General features: G+C 44.6%; 2 protein-coding genes and 1 long non-coding RNA gene across 3 annotated transcripts; 2 read left to right on the forward strand and 1 right to left on the reverse strand.

Moving 5' to 3' along the window:
• Positions 1-713: 713 nt before the first annotated feature.
• LOC137412269 (uncharacterized) lies at positions 714-9,856 on the forward strand. The gene is made up of 2 exons (XM_068097525.2): positions 714-1,802; positions 7,711-9,856. The coding sequence occupies exons 1-2, from the start codon at positions 794-796 to the stop codon at positions 8,184-8,186; spliced, it is 1,485 nt and encodes a 494-aa protein (XP_067953626.2). The 5' UTR covers positions 714-793; the 3' UTR covers positions 8,187-9,856.
• A 1,910-nt stretch (positions 9,857-11,766) lies between these two features.
• Positions 11,767-13,143, reverse strand: LOC137412271 (uncharacterized). Its single transcript, XR_010981460.2, has 2 exons — positions 13,075-13,143; positions 11,767-12,971 (listed from the first exon to the last, which is right to left on the reverse strand). It is a non-coding gene; the product is annotated as an uncharacterized LOC137412271 (long non-coding RNA).
• On the forward strand, positions 12,654-18,838 carry LOC137412270 (uncharacterized). Its single transcript, XM_068097526.2, has 2 exons — positions 12,654-13,041; positions 16,951-18,838. Exons 1-2 carry the CDS (start codon positions 12,654-12,656, stop codon positions 17,865-17,867), a joined length of 1,305 nt encoding a protein of 434 aa, XP_067953627.2. The 3' UTR covers positions 17,868-18,838.
• Positions 18,839-20,289: the final 1,451 nt, after the last annotated feature.

The following is a 20,289-nucleotide window of genomic DNA, read 5'->3' on the forward strand; positions in this document are numbered from 1 at the left end:
TGTTCTTTCTCCAGTTCAATTTCAATTCAATTTCCAGTATTTGAACATTCTATGAAATCCAAAAGGTTCCTGGTATTGTCCCACACGTGCCACTGTTTTTAACCACAGCAAAGGTAACTGTCGAATAAAGCCAACATGATTTCTTAAATTTTCTTCATGAGATATTAAAGGTATTTCTTTGTTTTCTCCAATTTGTTTTAAAGGTTAATTGAAAGCAAAAGATTATGATATTGTCTTGCTTGGAAACTTGAGATGTGCACGTAATTCTTTCGCAATAAAATGAAATTATCAAAGTGTTTACTACAGCTCATTGTCGCGCATGGCCGCTTTTCACCGGACAAGTACTTTCGGTGCCACAGTCCGATTTGGCGTTAAAAAAGATCAAAACGCTCACAAACCCTAAAAATTTGTTTCAAAATATTAATCGTTCTAAATAAACTAGCAATCACACTTGACGAATAACTACATCCTCTGGTCAAAAGTACACAGGCCTATTTAATTATTGTCCACAGCCTGGAACTGGTAATGGAAAAAAAATGCCTGGAGCACGGGACAACCCGATGACGTATCGTCTGCGGAAGACGGAAGACAATTGAAACAACAAAATTAATTATAACTTATCACAATAAATTAGTTTTAACATTTAAAATGGAGGTTGTCCTGTCTCTTTGAATTACACTAGTTCTGACAACCTCGATTTCTAGATCCGGTACGTGGAAAAGGTGCGTTCCGCTTCCGCATCCGCATTTTATTTATTTATTTTGAATATCGCGGCTCGTGTGCGTGACGGACAATGGAGTCGGGGAGACCTCATGATGGGCTCGGCCTCGGCCCGGTCTGGTTGGAGATGCAGGGCTTGAGGGAGGAGGCGCGACGAACCGCGGTTAAGGAGATGGGGATCGAGATCTTCGGAGCTCTCTGTGCCAGGGCCAAGCCGGAACCGGTGAGGGTTCAAATCTGTTCTTTGGTCACCCGAAAGTTCAGCTATACCATGTACGCGGAACTATGTCGGTACATGGAGTCGTGCCGTGCGGGGCGAGTATCAGAATGGACCGTCGTGTCCGGACACGGAAAGGACGCTGAGATGAGAGGACCTGCTGGAGGACTTGTTGCACAACCTATTGGTGGAAGCGGTGCAAGACCTACTGGGGGACTTGCTGCGCAACCTGCTGTAGGACCTGTTGCACGACCTGTTGGAGGACCTGTTGCACGACCTGTTGGAGGACCTGTTGCACGACCTACTGGAGGACCTGTTGCACGACCTGCTGGAGGACCTGTTGCACGACCTGCTGGAGGACCTGTTGCACGACCTGCTGGAGGACCTGTTGCACGACCTGCTGGAGGACTTGTTGCACGACCTGCTGGAGGACTTGTTGCACGACCTGCTGGAGGACCTGCTGTACGACCTGCTGTACGACCTGCTGCACGACCTGCTGCACGACCTGCTGCACGACCTGCTGTACGACCTTCTGCAGGGCCTGCTGCACGACCTTCTGGAGGGCCTGCTGCACGACCTTCTGGAGGACCTGCACGACCTGCTGTACGACCTGCTGCAGGACTTGCTGCACGACCTTCTGCACGACCTTCTGGAGGACCTGCACGACCTGCTGTACGACCTTCTGGTGGACCTGCTGCACGACCTAATGGTGTACCTGCGGCACGACCTAATGGTGTACCTGCGGCACGACCTAATGGTGTACCTGCTGCACAACCTACTGGAGGGTCGACTGGAGTGCTGTGGATAAAGGAAGAACACGAGGGTTATTTTGGTACCAAAGAGGAGCGAATGCAACCTGAAGATGGTGAGTCGTGGGAACTGCCATTAATTCATGATAAACTTGATTTATTTCCTGTCCGGACTGTGTCGTGATGCGTCCAGTCTTGGTCATGAAAATAATTACTGAAACAAAGACCTAAGCAGTTCACTGAATATCAATTTTGATGCGCTCGGAGACAAATACTTTTACGAATGGTGTATTTATTCTGTACTCTAACAAGATGATCCGGTGGTGTAATGACATGCATGACGCAATAGGTCTCTGGTTCATTTAGGCAGAAAGACCTTGTCCAATAGGACGGTACCAAGACGGCATTCATTAATACAAGACTGTCTCCTGAATAGTGAGCAAGCGATCGCTGGCCAAGTAATCTCTTCCATAAACCCTGGCCAAGTAATCTCTTCCATAAACCCTGGCCAAGTAATCTCTTCCATAAACCCTGGCCAAGTTCCAAAGTACTGGCACCTTCAGTTGAACATCAGGCCTTGCCAGCCGGTTCCTGACAGACTGGGCAAAAACCTTCACCCGTTATTTATTGGGCAAAATATTGGTAGATGCAGTTTATCATTTACTAGCGGAAGCCCGTGGTAAAAATACCACGATCCTATGGAGTCGTAACCACATCTGAGGTGGCTTTCAGTGGTTTTGGTCACCACACCTGAGGAACGACTGCTTTGGAGAGGGTACAGCGAAGAGCAACTACATTGAATCCGGGCATAGCTACACTATGACTGGGCCTATCTGGACTACGGGGAGTGGTTAAGCAGAGAGAGATAGAGAGGACAAGGAATCGATGAGCGATTGTTTATCTGTATCACGATTGTATTGTCTGCGTGAAGGTCTCACCCAAAGGTGAATGTGCTGTCTATGTGTGTTAATTCGGCATCTCACGACTGTCCTCATCCGCCTCCATTCCCTCTAAAATGAGAAAAGACCAAATTTAAAATATAAAGGAGAAAGCACCTGAAAATTTATCGACTGGCCGCGTCTGCTTTGCAGCCAGACTTCTTCTTCTTCTTTGTGCGAAACATGACAAAAAAACAGCTAAAATATTGATGATTTTAGGTGACCTTGACTTCTTGGCTTCGTTGACCCAATATACAACCCCTGCTCAAATTTCAAATCAATCTGATGAAAATTGATGATTTTATGCACCCTTCACCTTTGACCTTTTGATATTAAAAAAACTAGTCTTCTAGATTTTGATTGGTGAACCAATTAATTGACCCAGTATGCAAATTCTTAAAATTTCAGGTCAATCATAGGAAAATTTATGATTTTTTGCAATATTGACCTTTGACCCTTGCCCTTTTGATAAAAAAAAACAATAATCTTATAGATTTTGATTGGTGAACCAATTCATTGACTCAATATGCAAATTCTTAAAATTTCAGGTCAATCAGAGGAAAATTGATGATTTTATGCAATCTTGACCTTTGACCTCTGCCTTTTTGATCTGTAAATAAATAAATAAAACAATCGGCTTCTAGTTTTTGATTGGTAAACCAATTTAGTGACCTGATATGCAAATTCTTAAAATTTCAGATCAATTGGATGAAAATTGACTATTTTATGTAAAGCTGACCTTTGACCTTTTGACGAAAATATTAATTTTTCTTCTCCATATTCTCATCATAAAGCTTTGTTGAAAATTTCATGACAAAGCTCAAATGGTAAATTAAAATTCAGGTAAATTGGATGAAAATGGATTATATTAGGAGACGCTGACCTTTGACCTTTTGAAAAAATTAATAATTTTTCTTCTCCGTGTTATCATAATAAAGCTTTGAAAAATTGAAGTGATTGCAAAACCTCGTCCCCCGCGCATGCTCTGCTGGTGCCCCTGTGCTGCTCCAATGTTCTCCCTGCTTTTACTCTTCCCCACCTCCAGTAAACTTCATTAAATAAATTGAGAGAATGAATTAATGTGGTGTTGAGTGAGTGTAGGCATGAGGGGAGAAATGGCCTCCTCCTGATCGTCTGTTCCTCGCACAAGCCAAATTGGCCTAAAAGGAACTGCACAATATACAGATATACAGTGCCCTCCGTAAGTATTGGAACAGTGAAGTTAAATTTGTTATTATTGGTAAATACTCAAGAAGTTTGGATTTGAGATCAAACGATGAATACGAGGCAAGAGTACAGAAGGTCAGATTTTATTTTTTGGTATTTCTATGTGTATATGTTTTATCAATGTAGAACAATAGCACTTTTTATAATGAGTCTCACCATTTTAGGTAAGCATAAGTATTGGAACAGATGTCTGACAGGTATTTCTTACTCAGGTGTCTCTCGTTGCATTGATTCATCACACACAGAAGAGCTGTGAATGTCTCGTCTTGGTTTTTGCCTTCTGCCTCGGGAGTCCTCCTCGGGAGTCCTCCTCGGGAGTCAGCAAGCATAAACCAACATGAAGACCAGAGAACTGTCTATGGAAGAAAAGCAAGCAATTTGGAAGCTGAAATAACTGAATAATTCAATTAGAACCGCAACACAAAAACTGGGCAACGCAAGTACAACAATTTGGAATATCATGACAAAGAAAGAAAGCACTAGTGCACTTAGCAATAGACAATGGCATGGTCAGCCCAGGAAAACAACTGCAGCTGATGACAGAATAATCAGCAGAGCAGTGAAAAATCCGAAAAGAACTGTCCGTGACATCACCAACAATCTCCAGAATGCAGGCGTCAAAGTATCACAATCTACTTTCTTTTCTTTTTTTGGATACAGGATCGAGGCTCATGAAAGAGCTAACATTTATCACACAAAAAAATCAGACAGACACACAAAACATATAATAAGGGTAGCGGGAGACAAGATGGGGAGAGAAGGGGAAGCACTCAAACACAACATTTGAGAGCAGGGACATCGGGAGATCTGTGGGAGGGAGAGGGCTTGGGGGGAGGAGGTGTGGGAAGGGGGGGAGGGGTGGGAGAAGTATAAAACATAAGGACATTGCAAGGACTTCCAGGAAGGAAGTCTGTATTTAAAAAAAGTGAATCTGGGGTGAAATTAGCGGGGGTAGAAAAGAGCAAGGTTTTGGATTGGGGAAGATGAGAGATGGTGGCGAACAGCTGTTTTAAGAGCTGTGTACTGTAAACAACAACTGAAAATGGCTGCAATAAATTGGTGTAAAACTTCTGAAAATATAACTGAAAAATGGCAATAAACCTTCTTTACTCTTGCCTCATATTCATCCTTTGATCGCAAATCCAACTTGAGCATATAGCAATAACAACCAGGCTGAACAGTTTATGTTTTGTATCCCACTGATTGGCTGGATCTGGATTCGGACCTGAATCAAAATCTAATCGGCTTGTTCTTGTCACCGAACTAACTCATCCACCAAGTTTAGTCGTAACTCGCCCGTAACTTTTTTAAATATCATGTTATATATCGGTTTTTGTTCCCTGTTTGTCGTTAAAGGCGGCAAAAAGGGTTGGCGTCAGGAAGGGCATCCGGCCGTAAAACATTGCTTCAAAAAGGGGACCGAAAAACAACAACAACCACGGTTCCCGAAAAAGGCCAACCCCCGCTTGCGGGGAAAAATGGCCTCTAAAGGTGGTTATTTTTTTATTTATTTATATATCGGTTTTGGGTCCGATCTCTCAATGGTGAAGACTCACTGAGAAAATTAAACAATTCTCATATCCGAATCCATATTCAGATCTTCACCAAAACCGAATCGATTAGTCCTTGTCACATACACAACCTGGCCACCAAGTTTCGTCCGAATCCGTCCACATCTCTTTGAGTTATCTTGTTCACAAACGGACGAAAAAAATCACTTATGGTGTGACGCTTGGCAAAAGAGAACAAAGTAGAATGGCACTCAGTAGAGCATCCTTCTGACTTCAAAAATAATTATTGGTTGAATTTAGTGACCGGATATGCAAATCACATTCAAATGTTAAGTTAATCGAATGAAAATCGACAATTTTAGAAATTTGGCCTATGTTGACCTTTTTGCCTATGTTGACCTTGTGACAAAGGTTGATCTCAAAAATCGTTGGTGGTTGGTTTCAGTTTGCTGATATGCAAATCCAATTGAGATTTCAAGTCAATCGGATGAAAATTGAGGATTTTAGAAATTTGTAGGAAAGTGGTTGATCTTTGGCCTATATTGACCTTTTGGCCTATGTTGACCTCGAAAATAGTTGGGGGTTGACTTCAGTGACCAGATATGCAAATAGTCTTCAAATTTTAAGTTAATTGGATGAAAATTGACAATTTTAGAAATTTGGCTTATGTTGATCTTTTGGCCTACGTTGACCTCAAAATAGTTGGTTGTTGGTTTCACTAAGCTGACATCAAAAATCCTTTTCAAATTTCAAGTCAATTGGATGAAAATTGAGGATTTTAGAAATTTGAAATTGTTGTTGACCTTTGGCCTAAGTTGACATTTTAGCCGATGCTGATCTCAAAAATAGTTGGTGCTTGGTCTCAGTTCGCGGATATGTAAATCCTATTCAAATTTCAAGTCAATTGGATGAAAATTGAGGATTTTAGAAATTTGAAATTGTTGTTGACCTTTGGCCTAAGTTGACATTTTAGCCGATGCTGATCTCAAAAATAGTTGGTGCTTGGTCTCAGTTCGCGGATATGTAAATCCTATTCAAATTTCAAGTCAATCGGATGAAAATTGAGGATTTTAGAAATTCGTAAGAAAGTGGTTGATCTTTGGCCTATATTGACCTTTTGGCCGATGTTGATCTCAAAAATAGTTGGGGGTTGACTTCACTGACCAGATATGCAAATAGTCTTCAAATTTTAAGTAAATCGGATGAAAATTGACAATCTTACTTGACAAACCCTAACACACACACACACACACACACACACACACACACACACACACACACACACACACACACACACACACACACACACACACACACATTTGTCAAAAAAAAAAACTGTTTTGTCAAGTAACAAACAGACAGGGATGAAATAAATTTGACTTCACTGTTCCAATACTTATGGAGGGCACTGTACAGTACTGACTGGATATATATACTGTATTTTGTCCAATATACGGATATGATATGTGTACATGCTCCAGAATTGAGCAGGTTGTCCCATCTGATTGTTTTTTATGCTGATGGGCGTAAAAGATGCGACTTCCCCTTTCCAAAGAGATCTGACTGCCACACTCCATGTTTACCTGAGCCTCGGCTCAATCCCAAGTTCGTCAGTTGACCGCTGGGAAGTGCAAAGGCAAACCACCGAGTTTTCTCTTCCACACTTTCCTTCCATGTAAATTTGATTGTGGCCTGAAGATTGATTTGTGATTACCTTGATGCTTAAAAAGGATAATTATTACATCATATGTCACGTGGGACGGAGCCCATCTTGGAAAAACCGAAAAACTTTGCACCTCTATATCTTCGAAAGCGCTGCATAGAAAAAATCCTCCTCGGAAACCTCGAAAACCTCGGGATAAATTGGTGGAGAAAAAAAAACAATGTCATCGGCCACATGGTTCGGCCGCCATTTCTGTTTTAACACAAAAGCCTTAAAAATCACTAAAAACTAAAAACATATTCTGGCGAGGGTCTGCAATCTTTGCTTGCTCTTTCTTGTGGTATATACAATCGACACGGGGGGGTGTGGGGGGCGTGAAATATTGAATGATTTTTTTGATTTGACCACTAGTTCATGTCTTGGGGTTGGAATTTAGAGTCACAGGGGTCAAAAGAGGGGAAACAAGCCCTCAAAATTTGATATTTGGTCATTCCTGGTTGGACGTTTCACCTTCTTTCAACTTTGCTTTAGGTGGGAAACGTCAGGATATTTTGCACATTGACAACAGATGCAATTGAGCGATGTGACTGTATACCATGAATGTGTCTCTTGTAGCTTGTTCTCGGCCTTCTTTTCAATTTGCCAGCTTCTTTAAATTATGAATTTACGTGAATTTTGTTTGTAGGGTTACACGAGAAGATCATCAGGAAGTTCCTGTGCACCTCGTGCTCTCGCAGCTTCACCACTCAGGCTACTCTGCTTGTTCACTTGGACCTGCACCGACCATTATCAACAAGCGACAAGTATCAACGAGCCAATGGTTCTGATACTTCCCACTTGAAAAGCGTTTTTGCAGTGCCTGCACCGAAGCAATTTGCCTGTAAGTTTTGCAAAAAGAGATTCACTCAATCATTATTCTGTCAGAGACACATGCGTACTCACAGCAGAAAGCAGCTGCAGAGTTGCGAACTTTGCACGAAGACGTTCTCGCACGAATCACATTTAAAGCGGCACCTGCGCAGTCACATGGGGGAACTCCAATACGGTTGTGTAATTTGTACGAAGACGTTTTGTTTCAGTTCGGAATTAAGAAGACACATGCGCGACCACACCGAGGAACATCCAAACGGTTGGAACATTTGCGCAGATGTCCTGGAATGAGTCTGACCCGATGCGGCACATGCACATTCACATGGGAGTCTATCAGATCGGTTGTGAAGTTTGTGCGAGGACGTTCTGGTACAAATCTGAGTTGGAAGAGCACCTGCGTGTTTACTCTGGGTAGAAGACACATGTCAAACAGCCGAGGCCTGATGGCCTCTTGGGGAAAGCAAAATGCCTGGCTCTAGCAAAAATGTGCCAAACAATGACAATCAGTCACAGAAAATGACTAAAGGGACACACGCCCATCGTAGGCCAAGGCCTAAGTCTGTGCGGCCACACCGAGCAGCCGGAATGTGTGCTGAAATGGATAATGATTGCACCCTCTCCATTGAGGGAGGGGATTCCTGCCTCATGATAGGACAGAACTCAACACCAAAGCTAAAAAGATGTCGCCTCTTGTACAACCAACTACTACGAGGTTCCAGACAAATGGGAGATGATTAAAAGAACAGAGCTGGAGATAAGAGGAGAAGGGAATCGTCCTCCACTGCGAAGTGTACACCGTAAGAAGCACGGGGGACTAACGGTAAAGGAGAAAGATTCATGTACAAGTTGAAACCAACAAAGCTGGCAGCCAAGGCCGAACGACGTTTCACAATTTGGTTCATGAATAAGGCTAAGCCTGGCGTTGGCTTAGCGGTTAGGGTGCCGGCTTGGGATCCTAGGATCCTGGGTTCGAATCCCGGTCGATCGCTGAATTAACGCCAGGGGGGTTGACTCAGCCTGCCATCCTTCCGAGGTCGGCAAATTGAGCACCAGCTTGCTGGGATGAATGATCACGGTGTGTACCCCGACTCAGAATAGGCACACTGTATCCCTGCGCATCATAAGAGCGCGACCAAGGGTTGGCGTCGGGAAGGGCATCCGGCCATAAAAACATTGCCTCAAACAGGGACCCATGATTGTCATGGGGCCCGCAAGGCCAACCCCCGCTCTAGCGGGGAAAAATTGCCTTAAAACGATCATTCATTCATTCATATTCAATAATGATCCTTTAATGAAAAAGGAGGTGGAGAATTTGAGTTCTGGGAGAACTTCCTCCCACCTTCTGAAACCCGCAAATGGAGATAACAACCAATGGGAGAAGCCGTATACCTGTGGTGTTTGCGGCATGGCATTCCGCCGGTCTCCAAACTGTCCGAATCTTATGAAATCCCACAACAAAGAGGGCACTGGAGCAGGATGGTCCGTACCATTGTGAAGTTTGCTTAAAGGTATTTATTGATGAGGCGGTTTTTTAAAGGCACCAGCACATTTGCATTGTCTGGACCGTTGCAAAGTTTGCACAAACAAGTTCTGGCCGGAGTCTAGCTCAACCGGGCATGCAGGCATTCACGCTGGACAGCGTCCACGCAGTTACAGAGTGCGTGCAACAACCTTTCCGAGTGAATCGGATATGATGAGGCACGTCCGCATTCACACGAGAGCCCACCAATGCAGTTGCAACGAGAGAGTTCGTAGAACACCTTACCCTGTGCAGTTTTGACAAAAAGGGCATGGGAAGGGTCTGCGAGTGGCAAATTTGATTGGTCGTAATGACATGAAATGCCGTAATATTTTGCTGAAGTAACGGAAGGGTTTTGAAATTGCCGAGAAGGTGATTTGTTTTCTTCACTGTTCAAGTATATAACTGAATGGAAATAAAATAAAGATTTGATAAAACTCTTCTCAGAAGTTTACAACACCACCTTATTTATCACTTTGCATTGACGTTTTTAGACAGATAGACAAAGTAAACCAATTGCTTAACCCCTCTTCTTGCTTCACGCGTGAGGGGTAAAGATTTCACGAAGGCTTGCTGGTGTGAAAAATGAGACTGAAGAGGATCTCTTCTCTCCCTCTCTCCCTCTCCCTCACACCCTCCCAAAAGCATTTGTCCCACCCTATCTCTAGCCCCTCCCATCCTCGCTCTACCTCCTCCCACACCCTCTCTGTCACTTTCCCTCTTTCAACTTCATCATTGAGTCACTTTCCTTCTGTTCACCTAAAGTGTTACCTCCTACCAAAGGTGGATGGAGGTTGGAGGTTGTTTTTACCCCTGTTTGTTTGTCTGTGAGCAGGATGTCTCAAAAAGTTGTGGATGGATAAGACGAAATTTGGTGGAGAGGGTGGGAGTGTTAACAAGGATGAAATGATCCAAATGGTGAAGTGATTCTTCACCATTTGGAGATAGGGCCAAAAACGATACATAGCAGGATATCTCAAAAGGTTGTGGACGGATTTGGACGAAACTTGGTGGACAGGTTGGGTGCTTTTGGTGAAGATCTGAATATAGATTCGGATATGAAATTTATTTAATTTTTTATGTGATTCTTCACCATTGAGTGATATGGCCAACCAGGCGGAGGTATGCTCTCCACTGAGTGCCGTTCAAGTTTCTTCTTCTTTCGTACGCAGAACCAGGCCGGCTGTGCCGCTGATGCAATGCAGGAATTTGTTTGTGGTGCCGGCGATAGGTCACCTGCTCTTCACGAAGGACACAGTGGAATATTTAACGTCCACCGATGCCACACATTGATGAATCGCCACACGACCACCCGCACACGGTGGTATTCTGAGACGGATTGTTATTTACCACTATCAGGGTACCCGTCCTACAGGCGATCTTCTTCTAAGCATGCATTACATTCTTCTGATGCGTACCTTTATTTGGGCAGTGTATAGGCAACTGACAGCTCCCCAATTATTTTTTTAATAACCCGCGTGACGTGCATGAAGCGAAAACGTGCCTACTGTTTATAATTCAAACACCTCACTGCACTGGAAAATGTGGGAACAGGAATACTGGACTGTAAAGGGTGGGACTTGTAATACCGGCTCTCACCTGGAGGCGGCGCTACACGTAACACATTTATGTGGAGAATTGGCGACCTTTCCCCCTCTTCCCTCCTCACTCTCATTCCTCCTCAAGACCACTGGTAAAGATAAAGACACCCCTATACATTAACTGCTTTCTTGTTAGGTCATGGCTGTCTGGCGTGCTCTCGCAAGATCTCACACGATCCCGTTGTAGTCACAAGGGCATATGGTATTTCTTAAAACACGGCACCAGCACACACGCACACACACACACACACATGGAGCAGGAATTGCATTACATTCCATATGTTCTTTGGTTCACCTTCACCATGTACGCCGAGCTTTGTCGGTACATGGAGGCTGGAGCCGTGCCGTGCGGGACGAGGATCGGAATGGACCACTGTGTCCAGATGTGGAATGGATGGCGAGGAGACGGGAGGACTTCATTTCAAAGTGAAAGTTAAAACACGTCCTGAGATTTAAAAACAAGAATGACCGCACTGTGGTCACAACCAGTGACAAAATCCGATAACGGGCCGATTGGGAAGCGTGCATTGAAAGCACTCTTAAAAGATGAACAGCACGATTGGGAAACACACCTTTAATGTGCTATTAAATAATTAACTCGACACCTCTCATCCACGTCATCCTCCGCCACGGCTATGTCAGAACGTGTTGATTCGTCACATGGTCACGGATTGCTTAACTGCAATGTGGGGCCATTCAACAATTGTGTAACGCTATTTTAAAACTACACATTATGGCCATGACAGTATAGTTAGTTATAGCTTTTTTATTTAGTAATTTGCGTAACATAAGCTTCATTACGTAATGCAACGCTTGATGACTGTCATTTCGCTTTGTGCTATGGTGGGTGGAGTCAAGTGACAGAGGTGGGTGTCGTCTGGCAGCTGTCTGACCAATTGGTGCACATTTCAAAAATCGACCCCAACAAGAACAAGAACAACAACAACATGAAGCTCTTGTTGACCGAAACAAACACAAAAAAAAAGCATTTGTTCTATTTTGAACACCCTGGAGATATCCCTATGCGTGCCACACTTTTCTCACACCAACAAATATTGGAAATGTAAAAGAAGTTTCCGGGTCAAATTTCTTCGTTAACAACTAATTTTGAAAATGAAGAAGAAGCTTTAGCGTCAAATCTCTTCGTTAACACCAAATTTTGGAAATGAAGAAGAAGCTCTTCGATCAAATTTCTTCGTTAACAACACCAAATTTTGGAAATGAAGAAGAAGCTCTTCGAGCAAATTTCTTCGTTAACAACATCAACAAATATTGGAAATGAAGAAGAAGCTTTTGGGTCAAATTTCTTCGTTAACAACAACAACAACAACAAATATTGGAAATGAAGAAGAAGCCTTTGTGGCAAATTTCTTCGTCACCAACAACAACAACAAATATGGAAACGAAGAAGAAGCTTTCACACTTCCACCGGAAAAGGAAGATTCTTCCATTTGTTTTCTCAAGAATAAAGATTATGAGGAGCATCAAGCGAATATCATCAACTTAAGGTCTCTTGTCATGAAAGTGTAAAAAATTTTAAAACTAAAAAAACAACAAAACCCTCGAGCGATGGCGGTATTGATTAATTTATTTATTTGTTTTATTTTCAGGCCGCGCGACGAGTGTTCTTAACGGACAATGGACTCCACAGGTAATGGCGGTATCGGGCCGATCCCGATCTGGCTGGAGATGCACGGATTGACGGAGGACGTGCTCCGGGTCGTGCTCAAGGAATTGGGCATCGAGGTGTTTGGAATCCTGTGTGCCCTCGCTGAGCCCCCGTCCATGAGGGCTCGACTGTGTTCTTTGGTCACAGGGAAGTTCACCTGTTCCATGTACGCCGAGCTGTGCTGTTTCATGGAGTGGTGCCGTGCCGGGCAAAGATCCGAACGGACCGTGTTGTCCGGACGTGGAGAGCACGACCAGGACCTGGGAGGGTCTGAAACTGTTACATCCCTGCGGATCAAGGAAGAACATGAGCATTCGGTTGGTTTTGAAGAGGACGGAAGGGACCACATGGAAGATGGTGAGTTGGGGGAGCTGCACCTCATAGTCATACCTGTAGTTGTGGAGAGGGATCCATTATGGGAGGAGATCCATTATGGGAGGGGGATCCATTGTGGGAGGGGGATCCATTGTGGGAGGGGGATCCATTGTGGGAGGGGGATCCATTGTGGGAGGGGGATCCATTGTGGGAGGGGGATCCATTGTGGGAGGGGATCCATTGTGGGAGGAGTCCATTGGGGTAGGGGATGGGGGGTTTATTGGGTGTGGGAGGGAGGATCCATTGGAGGAGGGGGATCCATTGGACTATTAGGGATGGGGGGTTAATTGGGGTTGGGAGTTGGGGGGAGAGGATCCATTGGGGGTAGAGGTGGTGAGGGTTTTATTGGGGTGGGGTGGTGGGAATCCATTGAGATGGGGTTGGGGAGGGACACATTTGGGTGTATGTGGGGAAGGACCCATTGAGGTGAGGGTGGGGAGGAACTCATTGGGGTGGATGTGGGGAAGGACCCATTGAGGTGAGGGTGGGGAGGAACTCATTGGGGTGGATGTGGGGAAGGACCCATTGAGGTGAGGCTGGGGAGGGACACATTTGGGTGTATGTGGGGAAGGACCCATTGAGGTGAGGGTGGGGAGGAACTCATTGGGGTGGATGTGGGGAAGGACCCATTGAGGTGAGGCTGGGGAGGGACACATTTGGGTGTATGTGGGGAAGGACCCATTGAGGTGAGGGTGGGGAGGAACTCATTGGGGTGGATGTGGGGAAGGACCCATTGAGGTGAGGCTGGGGAGGGACTCATTGGGGTGGATGTGGGGAAGGATCCATTGAGGTGAGGGTGGGGAGGGTTCCATTGGAGTGGGGATTTGGTCTCTGGGGGCTTTCGGGCCATGGGGGTGATCTGTGTCCCACTGGGGGAGGTGGGTTCTTTGGGCTCTGGGCCCTCCTTTTCGGTGGGGGGAGGGGTAGCAATAAAAAAGAATAAATGATACAAGATACCCAAACAAACAAACAGTGTATTATCATGTCTGTTTGTGGTTATAGTGTGTTCGTTTTATCACTGTAACCAGAAATTGCCTTATGGAATGACTTGAAAACCGGTCTTTGTACTCGTTGCTGGTAAAGAAATGATTAATAAAACGAAATCCAATCCAATTTCACTCAGTTAAACTACTCGCCACACATTCAACAACAGCGTCATGGGGGCACTCTCCGATTGCTGCACAAGTCCAACAAGACTCGATGGTATAAGGAGCGTCCGCCCTGAGTCTGGGTGGTTCGAACCGCGTTCGAATTGTACCAACGACTTTAAAATGGTACGTGCTGCTTACTTGCTTGATGCTCTGCATTTATAAAGGCGAGAGCACGGACAAACGATGCCGGGGAAGCAATGGCAAACCACCTAATATAACCCTTCCCAAGAAACTGCGGCCAACCGATTGATTTCTGGAACTTGACTTACGTCACATAAAGGTCAATGACATATTTGCTAAAACAAAAGTCTTATGATTATGGGCTGGAGAGTTTGCAGGACACCGTGCCCCACACGGTCTTGAGAAAAAGGACATGGGAAGGGGCTTTTCAACTCTTGCTTTTCTTTTCTGAGCACGATCGATATTAGTGTTATTCATGAACTTTGAATAACAGGTGCAACTTTGTGCCAATTCTTTTTTTGGGGGGGGGGGGGGGGGGCTGGGGGGTGGTTTGTATACAAGATTGAGGTGTGTGTAAGAGCTAACATTAATCACAAAAGGACAAACTGACACATAAAACATATAATAAAGGGAGCGGGAGACAAGATGGGGAGAAAGAGGAAAACACACAAGTACAACAGCAGAGAACAGGTGCATCGGGAGATCTGTGGGAGGGAGAGGGCTTGGGGGGGAGGAGGCACGGGAAGGGGTAGGGGGGGGGGGGTGGGAGAGGTATAAAACACATGGACACTGCTCAGACTTACAGGAAAGAAGTCGGAATTAAAAAAAAGTGGATCTGGGCTGAATTAACGGGGGAAGAAAAGATCAAGGTTTTGGATGGGGGAAGATAAGAGATGGTGAAAAATTTCTTCCCGGGGAAACTGATGATTTTGGAGGAATCTTTCAGAAAAAGTTGCATGAAGCAAACAAATATTTTGGACGGAGTTAGCTCTGTGGTTGCATTGCTAAGTGCCGCCATTTTGTCTGAACGTCACTGTCACTCCGCCCTGAGAGCACCTGGCAAATTTCATTTGTCGAGACAATGTATGTTCGTAGCAAGCGCACCTTTCGGCTCTTTAGTCTGTGTTTGATTAATTGACCCGGGCGGAGCATCGTCGACTACGTGGTCTTTCGGGAAGACATTTTTCCGGGTGTCCTGTCTGCTCACGTTCGCTCGCTGTGGAAACGCCAAATATCCGACGGACCCGTTCAATAAGGAGTACACGTGTGTGTGTGTGTTTTATGTAAATGTGTATGTGTATGTGTGATCTTTATGTAAATACAGTACAATATAATAATTAAATATACTACAAATCAATGTTGCTAGGAATCAGTGGTTGCTAGGATACAGCAGCATGCCAAAAACCGTTATAAATGACAGTTTGAACATTCGAAGCACAGTTTGATAGAAAGGTAGGTGGTGTGGTCATGCCGGTTGGTCGATTGATGTATTTAAGGGTAAGATGTGCATGACTTAATGATATTATCATATTATAGAGTGTGTAAGGAAAGTTATAAATATATGATAACACATTAAATCCTATTGGCTGACTGCCTGGACGCAACTGAGGTTGTGGATCTACTGATGTACCATCTATTGATGTGGATCCACGATCGAGGTTGTGGATCCGCCGTTTGGAGAGGTCCTGGGCTGAAAGGATCGAAACCTCGAGGAAGAACGGTGCCCAGCTGATGATCCATGCAGTCGGGAAACGAGTCAATTGCTTACGGTGTGTGTGTGTGTGTGTGTGTGTGTGTGTGTGTGTGTGTGTGTGTGTGTGTGTGTGTGTGTGTGTGTGTGTGTGTGTGTGTGTGTGTGTGTGTGTGTGTGTGTGTGTGTGTGTGTGTGTGTGTGTGTGTGTGTGTGTGTGTGTGTGTGTGTGTGTGTGTGTGTGTGTGTGTGTGTGTGTGTGTGTGTGTGTGTGTGTTCGCTCTGTGATTACATTCCAAATCCCGACATAATTTCTGCTGGGAAGAGGAATGACAAACAACTCTTGAAATGGAACAAATCTTAACGCTTTGTGGCAACTAGCTCTCGTACAAATTAAATGGTGTCCTGCACACTTCAACCCCGCTGTAGTTCACAGCACGATCCGGTCGGTGTCGTTTTGGTGCCGAGTCACCCTTTGTAGACACATTTTGCAGGTATTTTTCATCGTATCCAATCGAGCTGTTTGATTGATTACCTCCGCCACCGAAGGTAGATGGACGTTGTGGTTTCACCCCTGTCTGTCTGTCTGTTTGGCTGTTTGTCTGTGAACAAGATATCTCAAAAAGTTGTGGACGGATTCGAACAAAATTCGGCAGAGATGTAGCATATATGACAAGGACTAAATGATTAGATTTTGGGGAAGATCTGGTTTCGGATCCAGCTAGTAGAATTTTATAAGTGATTCTTCACCATTGGGAGAGAGGGCCAAACACAATAAATAGCAGGATATCTCAAAAATTTATGGATGGATTTGGACGAAACGTGTTGGACCGGTTGGGTGTCTGACAAGGACTAATCGATTCAATTTTGGTGAAGATCGGAATCTGGATTCGGATATGAGAATTATTTAATTTTTAAGTGATTCTTCACCATTGAGTGATGTGGCCAACCTGGCGGACGTATGCTCTCTAATGAATGCCTTTCTAGTTTTATATGCTGCGATTGCACCTTCAGTGTCGGTAATTAAGCTTCACATTCATTGAACCAGCTGCTGCTAAGTTGCTTCTTTTTTCTGAATGATTTTTACAGGATCACAAGACACGCTGACCAGGAAGTTTCCCTGCACCTCCTGCTCTCGCAGCTTCACGAAGGCTGATTTGCAGCTGCACATGGAGATGCATCGACCGGGTTCCTGGACTTATCATTCTGACACTCGCCATTTCCAAGAGGTGTTCGCGCTATACGCTCGTATCCAGAGGAGAAAGAACTCGTTTCCTTGCAAAGTGTGCGGGAAGATATTCATTCATAAACCGGGATGCACGGCACGCATGCAAACTCACAACGGAGATCGGCCGAGCACCTCTTCTGTTTGCGGGAAGACATCGAGTCCGTCATTTGACTTTCATGAACACGCGGAACCTCGCTTGGGAGAGCGACCATTTGTTTCTGAAGTTTGTGGAAAAGAATCCCAGGACAAATCGGATTTTGGAAAGATCATGCGCATTCGCCGGCCCAAGAAACCATGCCTATGCCCAGTTTGTGCGAAGCCGTTCTCGTGCGACTCCGTTTTGAAGAGGCACATAGCCGTTCACATGCGGGAGTATCGACATCGTTGCGGCGTTTGTGAAAAGCCTTTCTGGTACGAGTCCGATTTGTCAAGGCACATGCACATTCACACGGGAGAGCGTCGATTCACTTGCGAAATGTGTCAAAAGGCATTCTGGTACGAATCGGAGTTGATAAAGCACATGCGCGTTCACACCGGAGAGTTCCGCTATGCTTGCCAAGTTTGTGTGAAGAAGTTCTGGTACGAGTCCGATTTGAAAGCGCACATGCGCCACCACCAGCCGAGAGAGCGGCATCGCTGCAGTGTCTGTGGCCAAGGGTTCTTTTGCCCGTCGACCTATTGGATACACGTGCAAGGTCACGAGACGGAACAACCCCGACGTTTGACAAGAACAAGGGCACTCGGTATTGGGGAAAATTGCACTGCTGAGTCAACTTGACGTGGCTCTGCGGAAATTGAAATGGGCAGCATCAGTCACCTTCTCTCGGAATGAAAAACACTTCTGAGACGTACAACAACGTACTAAGACATAAGATGTCCAGGTCTTTAAAACAGCTGTTCACCACCATCTCTTATCTTCCCCCATCCAAAACCTTGATCTTTTCTACCCCCGCTAATTCACCCCAGATTCACTTTTTTGAAATACCGACTCCTTTCCTGGAGGTCCGAGCAGTGTCCATGTGTATTGTTTTACCTCTCCCACCCCCCCCCCCCCTTCCCATGCCTCCTCCCCCCAAGCCCTCTCCCTCCCACAGATCTCTCAACGGCTATGCTCTCCATCTTGTCTCCCGCTCCCTTTATCATGTGTTTTATGTCAGTTTGTCTTTTTGTGATCAATGTTGGCTCTTACACGAGCCTTGATCTTGCACACAAAAAAGAAAAAAAGATAAGCCATCGATATGAAACCTCGGTGTTCCAGTTGGTATGGACCTGACCGAGCCATGACCAACAAAGAAGGACGACGGACCATTCCATCCCACATGAACATTGAAAACGAGGCAATGTGACCAGATAGTTTTTTGGAAAACAAAAAAGCAGCATTGCTTACAGAGAAATTGCCTTCTTGCCGAGAACCTTTCGCTCAGGCCTGGGCCTCCAGGTGGAGTGCTTTCTGCCGCCAGGTGCGATTAAAAAAAAAACCTGATGCTCTCGACTCCAGCGCCGACCTCTTCGTGTTGAGAAAAGTAGAAGATGATGGACTTCCACAAATACAGGTTGCATTGTGCCGTTGTTCTCTGTGTGGAAAAAAAAAAGAAGCAATCCCTGCACAGAGTTTACATTTCAAAGTTTTGACTTGGATTTCTTGTTTTGTGAATTGAATCGTTCCAATGTGGGCATTTTTGACTTGAGTAAACCTGTAAAATAATTGCTATGCCAATGCCATGGGAATAAATACCTAAGTTCTGTAAATGATTTTATTGATTATTCAAGTGAGTAACACTTCTTTTTTTTTTTCATTGAGGCTGTAATACGTTCATAGTTTAATCAAGTAGATTTTGTTTTTAGACACTTCCTTGATTCGGATTTCCCTTGTAATAGGATCACAGCGAGACGGTCAATAGGAGCTCCGGGTAATGAACGTTGAGCAGCAACGAAGGCTGGAAAGGGTGGAAATGTGAATGGTTCGGTAGATGTGTGGAGTATCGTTGAGAGAAAAAAACCACCTTTAGAGGCCATTTTTCCCCGCAAGCGGGGGTTGGCCTTTTTCGGGAACTGGGGTTGTTGTTGTTTTTCGGTCCCCTTTTTGAAGCAATGTTTTACGGCCGGATGCCCTTCCTGACGCACGAGAGAGAGGAAGACAAATTATGAATTGCGAACGACGTTGGGAATAGAGCCTGTGATTGATGCTGTGAAGAGAAACAGGTTGAGATGGTTTGGTCATGTGTTGAGGAAGGATGAAAGTGACTGGTTGAGAAGAGTGATGGAAATGAATGTTGAAGGAAGTAGAGGACGGGAAAGACCGAGAAAGACTTGGCTGAAGGTGGTGGAAGAAGAAATGCGGGCAAGGGGGTTAACAAGGAGAGATGCAGAAAATAGGGCAAAATGGAGAAGATTGTCATGGGGACCGCAAGGCTAACCCCCACTCTAGCAGGGGAAATGGCCTTAAAATGGATGTTGTTGTTGTAGACTTCCGTCATTCGGATTTCCCTTGTAATAGGATCACAGCGAGACGGTCAATCGGAGCTCCGGGGGCCTTTTCATACCCCTTACTCAAAATAAAACTGACAATCAAAACACCTCTCTGAGGTGAAATAGACGTCGTATGTTTTGCTGCAGCACTACGATTGAAGAAGAAGAGATCGTCCGGTCAACCAAATATCCGGGTGTCAAAAAGAGGGCCGCCAAAAATGTAATGCACTTGGGAAGGTGTATGTCAAGGTAGTCTGTTAAACTTCTGGAATCTGTGCTCTGCAAAAGTAAATTTAAAAAACCAGAAGACGTCATGCAGAGCATGATGCTTGCAAAATCCACCTCTCCCCCCCCCCCCCCCCCAAAAAAAAAGTTGCCATGTATACATGAAATTGTCCATTTCATTAAGATTAAAATTGATGATTTTAATCAAAGCTTGGGTCAAATCAGATTGAAATTGATTGAATTTTTTTTAGATGAAAATTAATATTAGAATTTTGACCTGGAGTTGACTTTTGACCTTGGTGGTTTCCCAATTTACTGACTCGATATGCAAAAGCTGTTCAATTTTCAAGTGAATTGGATGAAAAATGGCAATTTTAGAAATTTGACCTCAATGTGACCTTTGACCTCAAAATCAAATGACTTCATGATCGATTTTAAATTGTGACCTGTAGGCGATCAGACAGACAGACAGACAGAATGACGCACAAGACCTGCCAATATACTTG

Source organism: Myxine glutinosa, chromosome 1, assembly GCF_964187855.1.
Source record: "Myxine glutinosa chromosome 1, kmMyxGlut1.1, whole genome shotgun sequence".
Classification (NCBI taxonomy): Eukaryota; Metazoa; Chordata; class Myxini; order Myxiniformes; family Myxinidae; genus Myxine; species Myxine glutinosa.

Excerpts from the sequence above, each read along its gene's own strand:
- LOC137412269 (XM_068097525.2), top strand. The coding sequence starts at position 794 with ATGGAGTCGGGGAGACCTCATGATGGGCTCGGCCTCGGCCCGGTCTGG. Across the intron at positions 1,803-7,710 it reads GCGAATGCAACCTGAAGATG|GGTTACACGAGAAGATCATC; the intron begins GTGAGTCGTGGG and ends TTTTGTTTGTAG.
- LOC137412270 (XM_068097526.2), top strand. The coding sequence starts at position 12,654 with ATGGACTCCACAGGTAATGGCGGTATCGGGCCGATCCCGATCTGGCTG. Across the intron at positions 13,042-16,950 it reads AAGGGACCACATGGAAGATG|GATCACAAGACACGCTGACC; the intron begins GTGAGTTGGGGG and ends TGATTTTTACAG.